This window comes from Equus asinus, chromosome 19, assembly GCF_041296235.1.
Source record: "Equus asinus isolate D_3611 breed Donkey chromosome 19, EquAss-T2T_v2, whole genome shotgun sequence".
Taxonomy (NCBI): Eukaryota; Metazoa; Chordata; class Mammalia; order Perissodactyla; family Equidae; genus Equus; species Equus asinus.
The window spans coordinates 7,850,961-7,873,465 of NC_091808.1; the positions used below are offsets into that span (position 1 = coordinate 7,850,961).

Below are 22,505 nucleotides of genomic sequence, written 5' to 3' on the forward strand. Positions count from 1 at the left end.
GCTGGGAGTGACCCCGCAGTGGCGAGCAGCACACGGCAGGAGCGATGCCAGTGTGCGGGCTCCGAGGCCGGCCGGTGGAACTCTGGAGATCCTTTGCAGGTTTCAGTGAAGATTTGCAAATGACAAGGAGCTGCAATGTTGAGGTTTACAGGCGTCCTTAACTTGGGCTTAAATGAAGAAGAAAAGGAAGACACTGGGAAAGTATTAAGCATTATTTACAAATGAGAAAGTATCAGGAAAACAAATGAAAGAAACAGCTTTTTTCCCCTTAAGCATAAAGGAGAGTAAAATCACCACCAGGAGGCATAGAGTTTGAAAAGTATATAACAGCTTTTTTATTTATTTACAATCAAGTTCTGTGGGGCAACATAATTAAATAAATAAAAGATGTGCCCTGGCCTGTGAATTCGAGTTCTCTGAATGGCAAACAGGAAAGGGGACGAGGGCAGGAGGAGAAGGGAGACGAGGCCCCTTGTCGAGCAGAAGTGCAGCTCATGCCCTCACTCCTAGCTTGTGCATCCACAACCGTCCAGAGAACGAGTTTGGAAGGGAAAAAATTAAAGTGCAAACTAAAAAGTGATAAAAATATTGGTGTTTCAGTCACTCAAGGAACTACAGTTTCATATGCAGGTAAAATGGTGAAGATATATGTTCTAGAAAATGCCAGAGGCCTGCTGTTCCCCGGCCTTAGCCACAACTCCTGAAGCCTACAGATGACAGCCCAGGCTCCCTGGAACGGGCTTCCTGTGCTAAAGCACCGAGGGGGTACTGCACGTGGGTGGCAAAGGGACAGGGACCCAGAAGCACCGGCTCCACAGTAACGCATCGGAGGCCCCAAATCCCTTGTCACCAGCACTGGAACGCAGGGACGTGAGGAACGGCTGTGGCGCGGGCACCGTCTGGGACCTTACAGATGGACACGGACACGCTCCTCACTCCTGCAGCACATCCACTTCTCTGGACTAACGTTTCTGCACTTCCTCTTTACCTCAAAAGAATATTTTTAACCAAACTGAGACTTATGTCTTAACCAAGAAACAGGTCTGCAGAACTGGCGGGGGAAGGGGAGCCAGCAGCTCTGAAGAACAGGTGCTGTCCCAGAACACTGCAGGGCATCTACGGGAATCCCGACAGGAACCACATGAGCGGGGAGTGAGAGCCTCGTAACAATGACACGGCCCAGCAGGGGCAACACCCCACGTCCCCTCAGACGTCAGGGCAGCCCCTGTGGACTACCTGAGGGCAGGAGCCGGCGCGTTCGGTTTCTGTTCGTCCACTGATTAAAGCAAGCTCACGGGAACGGCCTGGGGGGACGGGACATGCACTGGGGCACAGCTGGCTTTGGAAGGACAGGAGGAAGCACGGAGGGAGCCCCGACACCTGGCCGTGCGGGCTGTTTGGCACTGCCGCCCAGTGAGGACACCAGCGGTGCCTGTGCACCCCCCACTGAGGTATGGAAGATCAGAGCCAGTAGTGTTTCCCACCCGAGTCAAGGCAAGAGCCTGAAGCTCTGCAAGTGGCTGCAGGCTCAGATCTTTTCACTGCTATTCTTTCAGGGCATCAGAGGCCTCAGCCAAAATCCTCAGGAGTCCTGGCCAAGGCAGGCCACCACACCACATGGCCCAAGCTCTTCTCTGGATGTCAAGGCTACACCCAGCACACCCCCGGCCAGGACAGAGCTGGAGGGCCATGTGTCTCTCCGACTTCGGATCCGCTCTCTCCTGGGGAGGTGCCATCAATACTCCGACCACAGCACAGCTTTGCTTCCTTTGTCCACACTGACGACGTGGGAGCCGGACGGGGACCACGCCACTGCATTGATGGATGAGCTTCGAAGGGAGAGGTCGGAGCATCTGTGAGACCCTGGTGACCTGAACACCAGGCCCCCTCGCACTCAGAGAGTTGGGCTCTTGCCAGCCCCCCTTTGCTAGCCAGCACTGCCCCTGCTCAGAGGCAGGCTTGTCAAAGGAACCCTGCACTGTGTTTCTGGAAGAAAAGGAGTCAGGTTGTATCGAGTTTAGCCTAAGGGAGCAGCTCTGAGCAAATTAAGAGAGTGACATCGCAGGACTCCAACAAGGGTGTGAGTACTGAGAGGCGGTCAGGGAGGAAACCGGGTCTGTATTCTAACCAGCAGGTGGGCTTCGGGGACAGAACAAAGCTAAGAAAAAAAAAGGGGTTGGCTATAGATGGAAGATGAAAAAACAAGTATATGAAAGTCACCGTTGACAAGTTAATTTACTGAGAAAAGGGACTTAGAAGGGAAGAGGTGCTATACAGTCAAAGGGACAGAATGTGTTGCTCTGACTGGAATCTTCTGTAACATAAATAAGCAGAACACTGTAGTCTGTTGTACTGTGTGAAGGCCCCAGCTTCTCGCCACCAGCCTGGCTCACAGCAGAGCAAGTGAGCAGACACTGCCCTCATGGGGCCGACACAGGCCCACACCCGAAGAGGACATGGCCCCTGGGATGAAGTCACAGGGCCCGCTCACAACCTCAGTGGGGCTAACTGGGCTCATCTTACCCGTGCTGCTTCGAAAGGACCTTCTCCACTTTCCCTGAGAGCACACTCCAAACGTAGAGAGAGCCGTCGGCCGAGCCTGCTGCCACGTAACTGCCATCAGGGCTGGAGGACACAGGAAGATAAGGGTCAATGGCCTGTCCCTAATTCAGTGTCCTCAGGGACCTCTTCCCAAGAAGTAATGTTTACTGTTCATTTATGAGGCAAACACATGACCCTTCTCGTGCACCCAAAAATCAGAACGTGCTATTCACGACTCTTACGGCCAAAGCTGCTTCAGCCTGTTATCTCGGCCTCACCCAGCTATGAAGATTGGTGCCACCACATTACTTCTCGAGGCCACAAGTCCCTAACCAGCTATCAGACTCCAGCACGGCACATAGGGAGATCAAGTCAACGCCCAAACGGCCAAGGACTGCCTGGTGACAAGGTTCAGTGAAGAGCAGGAGAGGACAGGAGGAGGGAAGCATCGACTGTGGAGAAGCTTCTCCAGCACACTGGGACTGACCATGGCAACGTATCTGGGAGAAGCGCCACGTGTGCAAGAAGGGAGAATAGGACGGGGACCGCCCCCCTCCAGAGAGCTGCTTCAGCTCGGCCCGGCAACCTTCCCCTCCCCTAAGAGCTCTCAGAGTGCTTACAGAAACGCATGACGTGCTCGCCCCAGACTGACCAGCCAGCCCCCCACTACTTTTTGGTACAACACACTTACTTTCATGCAACAACAAGGGGACACTAGAGAGAAAGGAGACAGTGACGGTGACCCCAGTACTGAACTTAACAGGTTCGCTCCTGGACACTCACTTGGGCTGAGACACCGTACTTGAGCTCACTCCCCCGTGGGAAAATGCCCACGCTCTAACCTTGGACTGACCCAGGCTGGGGGGGGAGGGGAGGGGCGGGCCAGGGCAGGAAGCAGCACCACGAACCTGAACACAACTCTCGTCCAGTCAGAGCCGCACTTGAACCCAGGCGCGCTGAAACAGACGACAGGGCACCGTTACCCCGGGAGCAGCACACGCAGGACGTGAGGGCAGGGGCAGGGCCTCCGGCCATCATGCAGGCCTCAAGTGAAACCCAAACCAGCAGGCCCTCAGTTACCTAAAGGTCTGCCTGACCGCGTTTATCCGCAGGTCGATAATTTTCAGCAGGTCGTCACGGGAGCAGCTGAGGAGCTCAGTCCTTTCTGGGTTCAAGTCCAGGGCAGTGATCTTCCCCAGCAGCTCCATCTCTCGGACAACACTCTCTGATCTAAGAAAGAGATGCAAAGTCTGAGAAAATGTAACAGAGAAAGATCACAACTCTCCCATTTTAACCAGGACGTTGTGCCATGGAGAAAAGCAGGGAAAAAGGCAATTCAACTAGAACGCGATACTCTTCAAGGGCGGGGAATGTGTGCCAACCTCACAAAAATAACGTCCGTGACCACTTTGATTAGTTTCCTGTCAACAGGTTCTATGGTAGTAGTTTTGAATACTACAACTCTGAACTGGGTAAGAATTAATTTCCTTGTCCATTTTGGGAATGACACAATAACTGCCAATCAGAGCTTCTGATCAGCAGGAGCTAAGCATGGCCACTATCCCATTAGAGCTATTTCAATTTCATCATTTCAACCCTTCTGGAGGCACACAAACTTGATCAGGTCTGGACTGTCTTACATGGAAGATGTGTGCTCTCCTGCAGGCTTCCTACCATTTGGAGTTCAGCTCAGGGGCCCTCCAAGGCCAGCTCAGTGACTCGCAGCGTGGACCTGCGACTCCACGGCAGAGTCACCACCCTGAGTATCTCCTTCCTTTCATTCTCCCTGCTGCCCTCTGGGCCCCAGTACTCACCAGGTCTGTGACAGCAGTCCTGGGCAGGGCCCTGTTGCTGAGACAGCCAGAGGACGCACTGACCCCTTCTGGAGTCATTTTGTTGTAAGCTTTCAACGAAATTATTTCCTGCCTCAAACCTTAACTGAGTTTATCTTTTTATTGCTAAACACGTGGCTGGAGGCAAGCCACTCCACTTCCCTGGGACTAGAGAGTGTTCATCTGTCAAATCAGGGGTGGGCCAGGAGACTCCCAACATCCAGTTTAACTCTACAAAATTCCACGTTTCAGGTTCAAATTTCAGGTTTAAAAAAGCTAGCCAAAGGTTACGATTGCACCGTGAAGAGGTGTCTGGGAGCCCTTCTGAGCCACATCTATAACCACAGGCTCTTCATGCCCCACTCTTCTGCCAATCGGATCACCCACTTATCTCCTAACCAAGAAGCCTCACCCTACTGGACTCCTCCTGCCACCCGACCCCTCCACGCCCCTAACTGTGGCTGGCACGGGACTCTCCGGCTGGCTCGCTTTCTTCCCATTTCTGGCCGCTCCTCCTGGGGCAGCTCCCTAAGCGCTGGCCTCCCGTGGCTTTACGTGTCTTCAAGTAAGCCGTCCCCACGTCTTCAAAGGACTCCTGCTCACTGAGGCCTTCTGATCTTTTCCTCCCATCCAGCTTCTCTCAAAAGTTCTGCTCCTGTTTTTCTGAACATCTATTAGAAACCACAAACTAATGTCCTGATCTGAACACGCTCTCTGCACCCCACCCCCATGTGTCCTGTATTCTCCGTCCTGCTTTACTTCCCCCTTCCTCACCCTCCACATCCAACTTCTCAATAAGCCCCGTCCAAATTCTCCCTCAACTGATGCCCCCTCCACTGCCTTGAGCTCAGATCCTCACTCACTCTTTACCATATTGCTGCTCCCCAACGCACCCTCTAAACTGCCACCAAACCCACTTGGCTCTGGGGAGCCATCCTTTGCAAAACACCCAATGGCTTACCAGATCAGGTCATTTACAAATGGCACAAAAAGCCTGCGGCAACCTGATCCCAACCCACTCTATTAGTCTCATCTGCCTGCCCTGACGTGCCCTCTCCAGCCACCCCCGGTGGCTCTGCTGTTCCGGTCGGGAACGTCTGTCAGGGCTTTTCTGCAACTTGAAGCCTGCTTGCCTGTCATTCTAATCCTGGGAGGCGCCCTCCACCATCCTAGACAAAGGAGCCCAGCTCTGCATCAGCACACTGTGCAGACCCGGGTGTCTTGCCTGCCAGACTGCAATCGAAAGCACCTCCTACCGAGTCGTTCAACTGTGTGTATTTAGCAGCTGGGAAAGAGCCCAGTAAGTACACAGTGCGTGCTCACAAGCGACGTGGAATGCAACAGTCGCTTCATGGTGAAGAACAGCACACGGTTAAGATAAACCTGAGCTGAAGCTCATTTCTGCCATTTCCGGGGAATTTAAAAACCACCCGTATACAAAGCATCATCATGGTTGTACCACGTACAGAGCCCCTCATCTGCCTCCCCACCAACCTCTTGAGTATTTACCGGATGTCCCAGAAACGAATTTTCTTGTCAAAATGTCCACTCATTACACACTGCTCCGTGCAGACTATATCATTGCAGCTGGATCCTGCAAACACGGTCTTTATGCCTGAAAGAAAACCGAACAGTGGTAATCAAGCAGAGGCCCCTCCGTGGCTGTGCAGACAACATCCCGCCCTCTGACCCTGAGCAATTAGAACCACCCATTTGAATGAAGCCTCAGACATGAGACACTGTCACTGCCCCAGCGCCACTCTGAACATGAAACTGGACTTGAAATTCCCACTGAATCACACTAAAGGCAGGCTTTGACAGGAAACAAACACCTCCGTGGATACTGTCTCGTCATACAGATAGACAGAGAGAGTGAATTTCCTCACAGACTTTGCTGCGTAGATCCCAGAGTTTGAGGGTCCGGTCATGACTTCCAGAAACAATGCGCGCATTGTCCAGCAGGAACTTGGCCGACAGCACTTTGCCGCTGTGTCCGGTGAGCGTGTGCTGGGAGAGAGAAGAGGGCCAGGCTAAGCCTGGGGGCGCCACGTTGGGAGAGTCAGCTTCTCCCACGCCCCCAGATCCAGTCAGGAACGCTCAGAGAGGACAGGACGCTGTGGAAACACCCAGAAAGCCATCTCTGGGTGCTGTCCAGAAGTGAGCTATCAAGAGGAAGAGGATAAACCTCCTACCACAAATAACACTGAAAAAGAAAGTCCAACACTGGAAGTACAAATGCCACGTGTCCCCATCCTCAAAAAAAAGAGGGGCAGTGGGAGGACTTATTTGAAACAAGCTCTATTACAGACACCTGTCTGTACTGTTCTTGAAGCTTTTTTGTAAGTCTGGATTATATCAAATTATAAAATTCTAAAAGCCTAGATTTTACCCAGCGCCTCTGAAAGTCAGTTCCCTATCTAAAGTCAGAGTAGACAGGTTCCCTGCAGGCATAATTTACAAAAGGAAACATCAGGACTCTTTAAATAAACAATTAACCTCCCTGGGGGTTTTTCAATCAGAGGCCTCAGCTTGAACCTTCCGATCACAACCACAGATACCAGCACTGCCAACAATCAAATCCCTTCGTGACAAGCTGTGGGACGCCAACTACGCCGTCGGCCCTGGGCTTGCCAAGAACACAGAACTGGGACCTCACGGAGTGTCAGCTGCCCCTTTGCCCATCAGAGCATCACTGGAGCCGGATGGAGAGAGGCATCTGGGGATGATGAAGACGCAAGGAGGGGACCTGGGGAGTCAGCCTTTTTACTACTCATCACTGACCTCTTTTCAACGTGGATCAACATGTTTATATGTGCAAAATTTCAAAGGCTCAGAAGGTATTCACTGACATTTGTTAATTAAAAAAAAAAATAAAAAGGAAAGAAAAAAAGCCTTTAAAAGACTCTAATAGACTTCCCTGCAAGTGCTGACTTCCTGAGTTCCAACCCCCACTCTCGAGAGGCTCCTAGTTGTTAAACTTTAGAAACTGATCTTTCCCCTATGCGCAGTGGAGCGACTCCACGTTACACTAGAACAGAAAACTTAGGCCACATGGACTTCTCCCTTTTCAATGGGCGATGTCTGCAGATTCTAAGACTCATTTCTCCCACACTTAAACCTCTCTGAAACCGGAACAGCATCTTCCAACCGCTGCCAGCCAGGTGGCAGCTGTGCCAGAGCTGTGTGAAAACCTCCCACCGAGCCTTCTGGTAAGATCAAGAACGCTCCAACGCTCCAGCAACAAAGTGTACATTAAATACAGCACAGGAAGAATGATTCTGTGCAGTATAAGGCACTGTACAAATCACGGGGAGAGACAGAGAACGGGTATGTGTAAATTCAGTTCTACTTTAGTAAAGAACCATTTCATCATAAAATGCACTATCTTCTTTCTTACTACAAAAGGAAAATTACATTTCACAAACACAAGGAGGAAAAGACATTGCTCACAATGGGCTATGCGATTGCACTCATTTTACATACTCTAAATGCACGTTAAAAGTTAATATTTCCATAAATTTCATGTGAAATATTCCGAAAATTTATCCATTGCTCTTTTGACATTATAGCTTAGGCAATTTTTCATGTGACAGCTGAAAGGGCATGGGCTTCGGGGTCACACTGATTTGACTTTGAACGCCCTGGGTCTCTAACATCTATGAGACTAAACCCGTCCTCAGGCTGTTTCAGTGAGGATGCAACACGGTGCCCTGTGACAAGGCACACAGCTGACAGCGTTATTTCTCTTCCTTTTTGCACACTCCCTCTTAAGAGTCTTCATAGCTACTTTAACAGCTAAATAATCTTCACGTGATGAGACCACAACTGAATTGAACTGTCCTTGGCCAGCACAAACTTAGGTCACTTTCAAAGTTTCAGGATCACAAATGATGCTGTAATGAACATTTCTGAGCATACATCTCCCTCTTGACTTACTTCCTGGTGGACTAACGGACAAAGAAGAGAGACGTTTTTATTTCCTGGCACTCCATACAGAACACGAGCTTGCTTCTGAAAAGGTCTGGACTCCTACTGATCTTGTTCTTGGTGGAAACCCAGTCCCCGCCTGAGGCCGACCAGGCTCCACCTCCATGCCCTCATCACCTGGAAGCCAGCCCTAACGGGGGCCACCTCTCCACATGACCGTCAGAGAAGGAGCAGAGCGGTTTCTCCACCCAGTGCCTCAAGTCACACCTTCGAGAGCAGCCAGGCAGTTCTGCACTATCCTTTTAGTTTTTTTAAGATTTCATTTTTCCTTTTTCTCCCCAAAGCCCCCCGGTACATAGCTGTGTATTTTTATTGTGGGTCCTTCTAGCTGTGGCATGTGGGACGCGGCCTCAGCATGGCCTGATGAGCGGTGTGTGCCATGTCCGCGCCCAGGATCTGAACTGGCGAAACCCTGGGCTGCCGAAGCAGAGTGAGCGAACTTCAGCACTCGGCCACGGGGTGGCCCCTGTCCTTTCGGATTTTGAAGGGAGTCTGTAACACCTGATACTGAAGAGTCCTCCAACAGACTCCTTTCAATCCTAGGCTGTTCCCAGGACACCTCCACTGAAAGCACGCTAAAGCACCCCCAAGCAGCTGCTCCCTGCACGCGAGTCTTTCCCAACACCACCGCTTCTCATAAAAGCTAAGGAGGCCCTGCCCAGGGCTTGGATCTGGAGTCTCAGAACATGGGTGTCCATTCATGTCCTCCAACATCCTCTGCTCACTGGGGTCTAAGCAGAAGCCAGAGCCTCCCACCGCAGGGAGCCTTCTCACTTCCTGGAGGTGGGTAACAGCTCCCTGCACTTTCTCTGGGCATGGAGAACCTGTTTAAAAGGCCTCCTGATCTCCTTCAGACATTTACCGAGGGACAGGACACAGGTGGGAGCAGACAAGAGGCCCTCAAGACCAGCCAGTCCAGCAGGGAAGCCCCAGCATCACCCCCAGTTTGTCAGCCCACAGCCTGCACATGGTGCCCCAGCCGTGGAGAGCACCCTCTCCAGTGAAACTCATCCACCTCTGCAAGCTGGCCGAGTAGGAAAGCTTGCCACATGACCTGTCTCCCAGGTCTATCCTCCTGCCTCCTGCATGTTCGTCTTCACTAATTAGACAGATTTACTGTACCTCAGTCTAGGCTAACCCAGGCCAAGCAAACAGAGGAAAGAACACAGGCCTCAATTCCAATTCTCATCTTATTTGTTAACTGTGTGACTAGGTAATTTTATGGGTTTATCTGAGCCTCAGCTTCCTCATCTACCTACCCCACCTGGTTCCTCCTGAGGATTAAAGCTGTAGGTACACAATATACCTCAGAACTGGGTCAAACGCACAGAAGCCACTCAAGAAAAGTCCCTTCTCCTTTAGGCAAGAAACATCTGCAGAAGTACTCAACCCTGTCTTAAATGTCCAATAAGAGACAGACGCTTAAATCAAGGATGGCATACCGCAGGCCAGACTGGAATGCTGCCCTGAGAACAGGCTGGGCATCTTTTCCGCGTTTAGGGTGCAGATCTACAGGCCTCCCACTGAGACCTGTGCGAGCATTGGCCAGATGGGAGCTGGTGCCTGAGCAGTCCTGGCCTGCCCGCAGGCCTCCAGTCACCTCTCTGTGCCCTCATTCAGATGAGAACACAGGGCAGGCCCTTCAGCCTTCACGAGAGAACATCATGTTTGTCATCTTCATGTCTCATACTCTGCATACCTAGCCCTGGACCTTCTTTCAACTAAGAATAAAGAATTACCACCATCTTTCAGGTATTGGCTAGCACCTAATACTGGTAATTTTGCATTTAGCTGCTTCAAGAAGATGGAAGGCCTAAGTGATGTTAACTGTGTTTCTAAGGATTTTTCCAGCTCCATCCCTACATCATCAAATCAGAACACCAGAAACCACCTAACAGGCCATTCTAGCGCAGCCCCCGACAACCTCCCTGTAGATTTATCTTTAAGAAGTTCATCTCAACATCACGCCATTTTCCATGTGAGTTGATACACAAGAGCTTGTGTCAAACATTTTTTGGTAAAAAGCCTACGAATGTCAAGTTCATCCTCCATTTTATCCTTCAGTAGCCTTTATTTAGTGAGCTGAAGTGAAGACTCCTTCAAGCTTAAGGAGAAAAGCATGTCCACATTAAGCTGGTTTTCATTAGAACAAGGCGATATAGCCACCAAGTTTTGGTCTCCATTGCAGAATCCAAGAGACTCCTGGGCAGGTTCGGGTTCAGATGCAGATTTCCTGAACATCTGAGCCCCTGTCCTCCCTTCCTGTACACTTTGTCTCCTAGCTTTCATTTCAGAGCTGTTTCTCTTTATCACAAGCGCATCCTATGTACTTACACGTCCTACTTTCCAGCTATACTCCGTTGGGTAATTGCTAAGTCTTGGAGCCCATAACAAACACAATTCATATGCTGGTGTTAAGATTGCTGAAGTTCAGCTAAAACTGGTAACTATCAAGTTTCTGGTTCCTATAAGCAGGAGTATCCCAAATCTTTCACAGAAATGTCAGTGTTTCCTACTGCAATTTTCTTGTTTGCTTTTTTGTGAGGAAGATTGGCCCTGAGCTAACACCTGCTGCCAAACTTCCTCTTTTTGCTTGAGGAAGATTGTTGCTAAGCTAACACCCGTGCCAATCTTCCTCTATTTAATGTGGGATGCTGCCACAGCATGGTCTAATGAGCAATGCTAGGTCCGTGCACAGGATCTGATCCTGCGAACCCCGGGCTGCCAAAGCAGAGTGCACAAACTTAACTACTATGCCAATGGGCTGGCCCTCCTACTGCAAATATTTTTAACTGAATCTTGGACAAAGTACGAGTATAAAGTAGAAATACAAATTTTTCCAATGAGAAAAGGCAGGGGGAATCAAGTATGGTTTTCAGGAAAACACACACTATTCTCTTCATTAATCAACCTGCCACTTCCCACATTTTGTGCCCCAGTAACCACTTGAAGTTTGGAGATCATACTCTCAGCCCTCCCTACCCGCAGATGTGGAACCTGGGGACACAGAGGGCCAAGGGACTCGGGCATCGGTGGATTTTGGTATCCACAAGGGTCCCTGGTACCAATCCCCCTCAGACAACTGTACTAATTTTCTTAACTGCATCTTACCCGCAACCGATAATCATCCACAGTCCAGATTCGGCTTGCAAAATCATTTGAAGCTGCTAAGAGGTAAGATCCCTATAGGAATAAAGGGGGAAAACAAATTTTAGCCACAATAGTGGAATTCAGTTCACACAATACAAACTCCCCAAGAGTCAAGTCCAAGGAGCTCTAGAAGCCCCAAACCATTCACCTGATCCCAACACCAGGCATTATCACTGGTGTGCTGTCAACTCACCACCCCCATCAAGTCCAGACCCTTCTGAGCTCACTCAGCCTCGCCTGAATGCTGCAGACCCTCCAGCTCAAAGTAGAACTCGTCCTCCCTTGTTCACTTTTCCCCGCCACATTCATGAACAGCAAATGCTGGTTTTCTCTACACACTGTCAAAGCCGGAGAGCCCAGAGGCACTGACTCTCCCCTTGCCTCTCTTCCCAATTAACCCCTGGGAGACCTGCTCATCTCCAACACATCTAGCTAGACCCTCTCCTCTCACTTGCACTGCCCTGGCCCAAAGCGGGGCTTTTCTCAAGTCTGCAGACACTGACTGCTGGGTACCGCAGACCTGCCTGCCCCACCCAGGCTCCAACATGGTAATGGTCAGCATAGGATTTATAATCTACCTGCATCCTCCTCTAACACTGATTTGACTTAAGACAGAGCATAGCAGAAAAATCAGATGAGTTACGTTTAAATTTCAACAACGAGACATCTTAAACTATTTCTAAAAACCTCTAAACTCGCCTGTCTCCATGGGTATTAGATACTCACAGCACTGTCAAATTCAATGCTTGTAATGCCTGCGTTGCTGCCGGAGAGGGAACCCTTGAATTCACATTTGTCTGCATAAAAAGAAAGATTGAAGAAAGACAGAAAGGTAAAGCTAACAGGTAAGTTAAAACGGAGCACCTGAAATACAATGGGAGCCGATTACTTTGTTACAGAATCAAAAACAGCAAGACAGACTACTAGACAAAAATATACCATTCGTCAGTTTCGAAGAGCAAGGAAGATGGACGCAGAGGCAGAGCCTAGCATCCTGCACGTGTCCTTAAGCTGTTCCTTTCAAGAAACTTAGTGCCATAGATTCTCTTCACAAAGAGATAAGTGCAGGATTTTGAAAGCGTGTCAACAGACCTAGAGGCTGAGTTTATTCAGTTCTGTTATTTCTCAGTAAAAATTTTTCTTTTTTGAAGATCAGCCCTGAGCTAACATCTGCCGCCAATCCTCCTCTTTTTGCTGAGGAAGACTGGCCCTGAGCTAACATCCGTGTCCCTCTTCCTCTACTTTATACGTGGGATGCCTGCCACAGCATGGCTTGCTAAGTGGTGCTGTGTCCGCACCTGGGATCCGAATGGGCGAACCCTGGGCCGCCGAAGCAGAACGTGCGCACTTAATTCCTGTGTCACTGGGCCGGACCCTCTCAGTAAAAATTTCTAATTTACAGAAATACATCTTTGAATTTGATCAGTATTTGTGTCAACTTAACAATCCCTTTTGTAGAGCCTGACCATTAAATTTTCAGAACCCAAGGTGTGGTAATTCTCATAAAGATCTGAAGAGAAATTTTTTCAGTTCTGTGTTACTGGCTAGTCATTAGAATGCCAGTAAAACTAGTCTGGAGTTTCTGGAATTTTTCGTTACACTTACTCTATCTCCAGGAACCATATGCTGGCAATCTAACTGCCTGCCAGGGCGCTCCCCTCTCTCTCCCCAGACCCGGCCACCCACTCCCGGGCCCTGCTGTCAGACATCTTTGGCCACCCACACGGGAACTCTAATGACGATGCAGACACAAACTTAGAAGTGTAACAGTCACAATGACGATGTGATTAAGTTCCTTTTTTAAAGGGTAGCTTAAGGATGACCTATACAGACAAGCTAGGAAAACAACTAGGAAACCACTCTAATGAAATTCATAAAAGGGGAGCAACAGAATAGGGAACATTTCAGTGAACACTCAGTACCTCTAAATAGTAATAATGATATGAATGCTGGTTTGGAGCTGTCAAATACATTTTAGGGCCAGGATTATTAACCTGGTCAATGAACCCCTCCTCTCAATTTACTTGCAAAATATAGCAAATTTAATGCCTTCTCCTGGATCCTAGCTTTCATTAGATTTTCAAGAGTCAAAAAAAAAGTCACCCACTAATTAAGGTCTTCGTTTAGACTAGACCTTCACAGATAGAAAGATAACAGCAAATTCTAAGAAATACCTCTTTGGCTTATGCCCAAAATATCGGTCTATTTGTTTGGCAGTTAACACAATGCCAAAATGCAACAAATGACCCATAAATATCATTCTACACAAGAGACTGATCTCAGAAGACCAAGCTCCTTATTAAAGCTGTTTTATCTAGAAGGCGCCAGGGGAGACTGTCCATACCATCTGTATAAGTAATTCCCAATGTTTCTCCTTTTGACAGAATGAGCAAGGACACACGCTCTACTGGGTAGAAAGTGCCATTCGTCTGATGTTTTTAAAGGGTAAAAAACAGGACCCCTGAACTATTCCATAAAAGGCCTCTTGGACTTGGTCTCTTTCAAGATTCAATAAATATTAGCCAAGGGGAAAAACCCTGAAGACTCAGGAAGTCCTCTGTGGAAGAAAGGCCCTATAAAAAGTTAGGACATGACTAATATTTGTTCCTAAAGATTATTAAAAATGCTGCCAAACATTCTGTTATTTCTGTAGACCAAGTAGAAACATCTCAGTTTATTAACACAAACTCTGTTCTGGCACAAATTATGTCAATATTAATTTTGATTAGTGTTGATTTTCTCTTCAGCAGCAAAAAGACAAGACTATTACTAAAGGTCGGTATCCCTAATTTTCTTACAGGTATTTTTACTGACCAAGGAGTAAAACAAAAATACCTCCAGCGTAATTTCTATTGAATTGCAAGGCATAATCAAAACAATCTGCTTAGATTTTTAAAAACCAAATTGCATAAAATTCCTATTCTTATGATATGGATTCTAGCATTGTTTTCTGTAACAGTTTCAGTAGTGATCACTTATAAGGTGTTTCTGGGCACAACGCACACATTTTGATGGGCTTCAACCGGCTGTAACGGCCAGGGATTTAATTACTGAGTCACTTTCCTGAAAATCAAGGCCAGTGAAGACAAGTGTGGTGCTTTACTGATAATCTATTATAATCAAAGGCATAAGAGACTGCTTTTGCCCTGAACACGTCAAAAGCAGCAACCACGCGCTTCTTGAGCGGCTCCACAGCTCAGAGGAGGCCACAGTGGAAAGCGAGGAGGCTGCAGTCTGAACACCCAGCTCGGGCGCTGGTTCTACTGCTCCCTTGCCAAGGGAATCATTTACTAGCCACGGAAATCAAGCAACTACGGACAAGCAGTGCTTCAGAGTTTCTGCGCTTTCATCTAACAGGGGCGACGCCCACCTTTCTAATCACACAGGGCTACTGAGATCAGAGGAAGTAACGCGGACACAGGCGCACTGCTGCTCTTTGTGGCCAAACAGTGAGCAGGTATGTGCTACAACTAGGCAAACCTGACAAAGTGGCTCCCATGGAAACCTTCGGCCTCACTGGTGACCTTGCTTTATTGAAAATACGTGTATACTTACATGAATCTCAAGAGGATGAAATTGGGCTATGCCCAGCTTCAGAATTCTGAGACGGTTTCATTAACTCCCATTTCCTGTTTTAATGCCATCCCATTTCTGAGTATCTGAGGTCATTTCTGAAACAAGGTCTAATCAACGAGACTGAGTCTTGAGCTTAGGGCCCTTGTCTGAGAAGCTGTTTGTTCAACACATTTTTCCTAGTGACACACCCCTCTTCTCTATTCCCAAGCTCAGATACGACTCGAGTCACTTTTTTCTAGGCTATGGCCGCTGGCATTATTAACTGCATAAAACACAGCTCAAAGCATAGTTCAATTATAGAGTCCATGACTAAGATTTTGTATTTTCCTTCTAAACCCAGTACTGTCTGGGAAGAGGTTCTGATCAGTATATATCTGAGAAAACACAAACACAAACCTATCCATAACTTAACAGCATTTTCCAGTCACTACTTGGAAACCGAGCAGACATCCACTCAGCTGTCAAGAGTGACTGAAATGGAATGATGCTTTGGTCCCATGATTCTTTACACAAAATGCTGGATGTTTTGAGAAGATGAGTGATTCAAAGAATGTGTGAAAGCAAAGTCACCCAGATGTCACCAACACAACTTCCTTCTGTGCACTCCGATGGCATCTCACCTCCAGACACTTCCCAAAGCTTAACCCTCCGATCCATGCCTCCTGTGGCCAGCAGCCGGGAACCTGGACTGAACTGCACAGCGTTCACCTCCCCGTCGTGAGCATCCTGCAAGACAAGCGTCTGTGTCAAACCCAATCACTGTCATTCCCAAGAGGACTGAGCCTGATACAAAGGAACACTTTGGACACCTAACCAAAGGTTAATAAACACCTGCCCTTACAGAGAGGGATCCAATCATAAACTGACTTGGATTCCTAGCCCAGTGTCCCCTAAGATTCTATGATCATTGTATTGTTTGTTTTTTTTTAAAGATTGGCACCTGAGCTAACATCTATTGTCAATCTTTTTTCTTCTTCTTCTCCCACACCCCTCAGTACGTACTTATACAGTCTAGTTGCAGGTCTTTTTGCTTGGCTATGTGGGATGCCACCTCAGCATGGCCTGATGAGCGGTGCCACATCCACGCCTAGGATCTGAACCGGCAAAACCCCGGGTGGCCAAAGCGGAGAGTGCGAAGTTAACCACTGGGCCACGGGGCAGGCCCCTGATCATTTTATTCTTACAGTTACTAACTGCCTAAAGTTTTTCTTTGCATTAATTTTATTTCTTCTAAAAATAATGAAACTTCAACCTATACTCTACTATGATCTCAACAGCTCAAAAGTAAACCTATGATTAAGTGCCTCTCTTTGGTCTCAAATGCATTAATACTACACACTAAACTACATATGTCAAGTATAGTATGGCTTCTCATGATAAAGCAAGCTTTTATGGCTTTCCGGAGTATATGCAATGGAGTCCAAACATGAGCAAATGCCAGTCCACTGCTTCCCCTCGGTATTATAGTGGGATTCTACGCAGCTCTTTCTGGAGACAACATGGCACTAATGCGTGCAAGCAGTGTGACCACTGCTAAGTTTCATAACTTCCCAAAGCCTCAGTCTGCCCATCTATTAAAAACAGACTTTGTAAGGTTTGCAGCCTAAGACTGTGCCTGACTGTGAGTAGGCCTTCAATAAAAATAATGGGTTATTTTGGGAGAATTTAAATTCTTCAGAAGGAAATTTCTGAGACTGACATCCACCCTGGAACACATAATCTGAGAAGATGGCTTCTGTGTTCAGGATAAGAAGGGAAACCAAGTAAAAAGCATCCACTCTAGAATGGGAAGAGAATACTAGAAGATGCTGCCATAATCTCTCTCAGAAGACCACGGACACTGAACGATTTATGGATGAGACACAACCTCTGGGATTTGTTTTAAATTGCTGTAGCAGAAGGGGGAGAGAGAGAAGAAGATGGGCAAATGTGGCTCACTGAAGCCACTGACTGGACGGTGGTACCTGGAAGTTCTTTCATCTCTACCTCTGCCTATAACTGAAAAATCCCATATTAAAAAGAAAAAAAACCCCATGGAAAACGTGGATTATAAATATTAGATCATTAAACAGGACATCAGGGGGCCGGCCCTGTGGCCTAGTGGTTAAGTTCAGCAGGCTCCTGCTTGGCTGCCCGGGTTCAGTTCCTGGACTCGGACCTATACCACTCGTCAGTGGCCATGCTGTGGCGGCGACCCACATACACATGTACCACAGGAAGACTGGCACAGATGTTACTTCAGGGCAAATCTTCCTCAAGCAAAAAGAGGAAGACTGGCAACAGATGTTACCTCACGGTGAATCTTCCTCAGCGAAGAAAAAAAAAAAGGTCATCAATCACTTGCCTAAAAAATCATTTTGGGAAGATAAAATCTAATCTTCACATTTGCTTGGGACTGAAAAACTGTAAGATGCTTGAAATACTGAGAGTGTGACTCTATTAACTGACAGGGGAATAAGCAGCACTTTATTATTACTTGGCTTGGTGACCGGATTTCTCAGCCCCCTCTTGCGGCCCACTGCTCAAAAGCTGTAGGACAGGTGACCAAACCTTTACTCCCTGCAATTCCCTTCCTTTTCTTTTTTATGCTAACTTTCTAAGCAGGAGGTCTCAGATTGAAAACTTGAGATCATGCACCGTCACACCCAGGGCTGCCGCTCATCAATCTCCTGCAGAACTGGTTCTGTTGGATACTTGTCAGCTGTGACCCATTCTCTCTCAGAAACACATGCTGACAGAATCCCCAACTGTCAGCTGCTCCATTATCCCAGACACATGACTTCAGTGTGACAGGAGAAAAAAAATGGGCTGCTGGGAGTTGAGGGCAAGGAAGGGACTGTGACATGAAGTGCAATCAGACCTTTTACCAATCATCATCGACCTCCAGGAGCCCAGGCCCCTTAGGGAATCAGAGGAGCGGAGTGAGGACAAGAAACGGCCTTAATGGCCCCCAGTCCAACTCTTCCTCCAGAGCAGACTCTCTTGACAATGTCCCAGATGGTCAATCGCTCAGCCAGTTCACTGTGTGGTCATATCTAATTATTAAAGTTCTTCCCTATGCTTGGAACTGAACACACCCCCATATAACTCCATCCACTTTTACAAGAAGTCTTCTCTCCGAAAGCTGGCTCCTCTGACTCACTCTACACAACCCAAGTCAGCCCAACTACCTGGTCTCTCTCTGCTTTTTCTGCTTCACCTTCCACCCCAAATCCCCCGACACATCTGTTAGGCCTGTCCAGGCTCTCTACATGTCCCCAGGCTGGTTCAATCTCTGATCCATCACCCTCGCTGGGATCGGATCATCCTTTAGTACTAGGAGGCAGCTCTGAACTCCAGCTGACAGCCCTGGTATCACAGTGGCTTCTGCTTAGGACTATGTCCTGATTCAAACCATATGCTCCTAATGGTCAGAGGTCATACAGATACAGGTGTAATTCAGGAAGCCAACAGCTGTCCTACTGGGCTTCCATAATAGACTGCCGTCTACGATCTCACTCTAAACTGGAGCCAACTGGTGACAACTGGATGAATTACTCCCCAATGTCTCACCATCCCTGATCAGTCTTCCCTTGCCCCATCTCTCATCGTACTGATCCTCTCCCTCAGCCAGCCCTGTGTTAGGAAGAATGGTTGCAACAAGTTCCGTCCTCCACAAATATCAACCCCTTCCATCAGTCAGAGCCAACAGGTGTAAAGCCTGATAGAAATAGAACAATACAAGGCTTAGCTGCAGCAGTGGAAAGGATACTTTAATTGTCGGGCTGTTCCCATACGGAGCTTGGACAGGTTTGGGGATAAACCATACTCACAAAGACGCACAATGCAGTCGTTGGCACCCTCACTTCTTTACTAGAAGCAGGATGAGCATCCATGTTATCCTGGGGTGCTGGAAAGGAAGAGACAGAGCGCCTCCTGAGGAGTAACACGAAGGAGAACATTAGAGAGGACTGCCCAGGCTTACCGTCTGTCAAACCTCAGAAGGGACACAAAGATGACCTTGGTCAAGTGCTTCTTTTCCCTTCTCAACCCTTCAAACCACAGAACAATTCACCAAATTAGAAGCAGCCTCACTCAAATGACAGCTGCTAAGATAGCATATAACCTGCACGCTGCCTGCTAACTCACGGACTCCAAAAGTCAACAGTGAAAAGCAGTCCTCAGGAACAGCTGCTTCCTCAGTCAATTAACTGCTAGAAAACTTTCTCAACAGAATGCAACTGCTAGCTCTGAGGAAGCTTGTTGGTATTTTTGTAAAACTACCTTAAGATGATTTCTATGCCTAGTTACAATCGTCCTCAGTATACACTTGTGGTCAAGGCGGAGTGGAACACATGCCAAAAGAAAGAGCAACGAGAGCGTGATTACTGCACAAGGAGCTCCATCTAATCGCCCTGCGCAGAGGGCAAACAGCAGTCCCAGCGACATGCAAAGCACCGGGTTAGCACAGGTACACTCGACGATCGAGGCAGTGAAGCGGTGATCAGTATGATTACCAACGACCCACACTTGCATGCTGGGCTAAGGAGGATAACGTTTTCACCTGGCAGCATCAGAAGAAGAGTGATGTCCCAAAAGGGGAGACTCGGACAGACTAGAGAGTCAGGCCAGAGATCAGCGCGCAGCGAGGTTAAGAGAAGGGAAGTTGAGGAAAAAAGGAAGAAGCTAAATGAAAAGCTGAAATCAAGGCATCTGTATACTCTGCACCACTGAAACTCTGGTGTACGTTTAAAAACGGTAATAAATCATGTACATATACTTAGGTATATTTACACACACAGTAACAAGGGAAGGCGAAGGTTTTCTAACCTACCCAAAGATATTAGTGATAGAATCCAGAAGGCCTCCAGCAGGCTGCGAGAGTCGCTTACTAAAGAGGAGGGGAGGATAGGTTTAAACCTTAGAAACACTTTGCCCAAATAATCAATCAATAAAAACAGTCCACAAAAATAGGTACCAGGGTGCATATTTTCCATTGAGTTCCCAAACCCCAGCCAAGAAACCCAACACAGTATTGAATCACCAGAAAACAGTGGGAAGGTAGGAGGGAAAACCCAGCTGGAAGTTTGAAAAGATACAAGGTTCCCTAGTGTTAAAATAATGTCCCTGGAAATAATGTTTTAGACAATGAAACTAACTGACCTAACCACGTCTGGCTGTCAATAACCAATCCCCATTCTTTTAGTCCTGCTTTAGCAAATAAAAAAAATCCTGGAGCTCAAGTATGAATGAAACAGGACGATCTAAACAATCACCCTGCCTGGGTTTAACTGTCCATCTTTCAGGAAGCCAGTACACTTTTTTCTGCTTAACGGCTAGTAGCAGCACTAAGGGACGGCTCGCCTACCTAAAGGTGACCTGAGACAGACAGGGACACTCAGGAAGTCACAATCCCTGTGGTTGTGCAGGAGGGGCCAGGTGTTCTAGCAACAGGGCCTGAGGGCATCAGACTGTCCTTCTGTCGTGTCCATGAACGTCCTCTGTCAAACTACAGCTCAAGCTCCCCTCTCGGGCCCAACCCGTCTACTTACGTGGCTGCCCTGCTGATGGCTCGCACGGGAGAGGTCTCCTCAGCATGATCGGTGGTTTCATCCACGATGACTTCAATGTCGTCATCCCTGGAAAGAAGGGTGAGAGGCCGAGTCTTTGATCCTGCTAAACAGGAGCTTTGTGATGAGTCTGTCCTGCCAAGGCCACACCATTTCCTAGTCACACACAGCCTACACGAGCTGGCTGTGGTGGTGACGGTTAAGAGGTCTCTGGAGAAAACGGAGGCACTGCCATGCTCTGAGCAACACAAGGAGGAAAGGTTTAACCTGTTCCAATCAAATCCAGAATTCCAACTGAAAATCACCTTAAATGTGAGCTTCTGATCCTTTTAGGTCTAAACACAGCTCCCACTTGAAAAGCAATCAAATAATGGCTTATTAAGACTATAACCACTAACCAGTACCAACGTAGATTCTGCACATCAGAAGAAGTCTGGTTCGCAGCTGAAAGGCTCCTGCACGTGAACAAGTGGATGGCAGCCCTCACGATAAACAGTTCCCCTGAGATACGCTGAGCGGCACAGAGGATCGGTAGCGGTAGCTACGGAGTGCTAGGAAATGACAGTGTAGGGAGAAGGCCCAGGGGACTAAGAAAAGGGACTGTTAACAGGGCAGGGAAACTAACAGCTGTATTCACATCCCAGTCTTAAATATAACTTTAATAATAAAAACCAGGAAAGCGAAATCTAAACGCAGTTCATTTTTGCCTCTGGCTATTTTGTGCTTAAACACTAGTGCCTCTGACATTTGGGGAGCCCATCACAGTTCACACGAAGTAATCAAGTGCTAGGAACACGCTCCTTTGCTGTTGTTTATCCCACCGGATGCAAAGCACTTCTGGAATTCCCCCTCCTCCCTGTTTTCCTGGTTGGAGGGAAGGCAAGTAATTATTTTGGTCTTAATGGACTCCCACCAAGTTGCAATCTGCATGGAGAAGTAAAATAACAAAATGTAATAACCCAAGACCATCTCACCTAATTTCCGGATTCATAAGAACCTGAAAGCAAGATTTTCCCAGGATTTATTATCTGGATTACGTAAATATAGACTTAAGAACTTGTTACCTAGCAAGTTAAACTAGGTCGAAGTAAACTTATTTTCCTTGGCTCTTGACTCTCAGATTCTGTGTAAGTGAACCCAGTCTTGGCCAGGATGCAGATGAGAACAAAGGCAGGCCTGAAGAAACAGAACACGGCTGAGTGCTCCTTCCTTCTCGGCTGCGGTATGGGGCAGTCACTTGTGTTCACACAAGGGCGACAGCGGACCAGTGGAGACGGTGAGAGTGGCAAATCTTAGCTGAGCCCATGGAAAGGCTTTAAGATAGAATTTTACAGTCATAAAGGTACTTGGAACTGTGCAAAGGCCCAGGGCCATGAAAACCACAGGATGTGGCAACTGGTTATCAAAACCCATCAAAGATGTAAATGTCCTTTGCCCCGAAAACTCTACTCTGAGGGAAGCAAGAGACCAAGAACAGGCCTTTACAGTCTGACACCCCTACGTCTGCATCTTAGCTCAGCCCCTTCCTGTGTGATCTTGAGCAAGATGACTGACCTGTCTGTTATACCTAGTCACCTGTTTATGCTGGCAAAGAGGAGGCAGACAAATGCTGCTTTCGTAAGCTGTTATTTTTACGGAACCGACTCTCATTTCCAGGTCAATTATTTATTTACTCTGTAGTTTCAGGAAAATAGATGAGATTCATTTTCCACATCTGAGAGTATAGAAGAAATGTACATATGCTACATCTGAAGCAGAGGCTTGGTATAAGAGCCTTTGTTTTCTTATAAATGAAGAGCTTTGTCCGGTAGGCGACTCCTAACTGAATTTAAACCACTCTCTTCCATTTATAAGGAAGCAATCAACATTT

General features: G+C 47.7%; 1 protein-coding gene and 2 non-coding genes across 6 annotated transcripts in view; all 3 read right to left on the minus strand.

The window, feature by feature from the left end:
- Window positions 1-311: 311 nt before the first annotated feature.
- Window positions 312-22,505, minus strand: part of ATG16L1 (autophagy related 16 like 1) — a 38,092-nt gene continuing 15,898 nt past the window's right edge. The window contains exons 7-19 of one of the 4 annotated variants that reach the window (XM_014862546.3): window positions 20,618-20,704; window positions 19,900-19,956; window positions 19,630-19,680; window positions 18,899-19,001; window positions 15,707-15,812; window positions 12,237-12,307; window positions 11,472-11,543; window positions 6,260-6,380; window positions 5,883-5,988; window positions 3,622-3,771; window positions 3,450-3,497; window positions 2,524-2,625; window positions 312-1,829 (exon numbers count right to left, since the gene is read on the minus strand). In XM_014862546.3, coding sequence (XP_014718032.1) covers window positions 1,736-1,829; window positions 2,524-2,625; window positions 3,450-3,497; window positions 3,622-3,771; window positions 5,883-5,988; window positions 6,260-6,380; window positions 11,472-11,543; window positions 12,237-12,307; window positions 15,707-15,812; window positions 18,899-19,001; window positions 19,630-19,680; window positions 19,900-19,956; window positions 20,618-20,704 — 1,168 coding nt within the window. In that variant the 3' untranslated portion in view covers window positions 312-1,735. Of the gene's footprint in view, window positions 1,830-2,523; window positions 2,626-3,449; window positions 3,498-3,621; window positions 3,772-4,887; window positions 5,045-5,882; window positions 5,989-6,259; window positions 6,381-11,471; window positions 11,544-12,236; window positions 12,308-15,706; window positions 15,813-18,898; window positions 19,002-19,629; window positions 19,681-19,899; window positions 19,957-20,617; window positions 20,705-22,505 lie in introns of those variants that run through there. The other 3 variants (XM_014862548.3, XM_014862549.3, XM_070489380.1) reach the window with 3 other exon arrangements.
- Window positions 6,894-7,155, minus strand: LOC123278572 (small Cajal body-specific RNA 6). The gene has a single exon (XR_006516013.1). It is a non-coding gene; the product is annotated as a small Cajal body-specific RNA 6 (non-coding RNA).
- On the minus strand, window positions 17,693-17,968 carry LOC123278573 (small Cajal body-specific RNA 6). Its single transcript, XR_006516014.1, has one exon. It is a non-coding gene; the product is annotated as a small Cajal body-specific RNA 6 (non-coding RNA).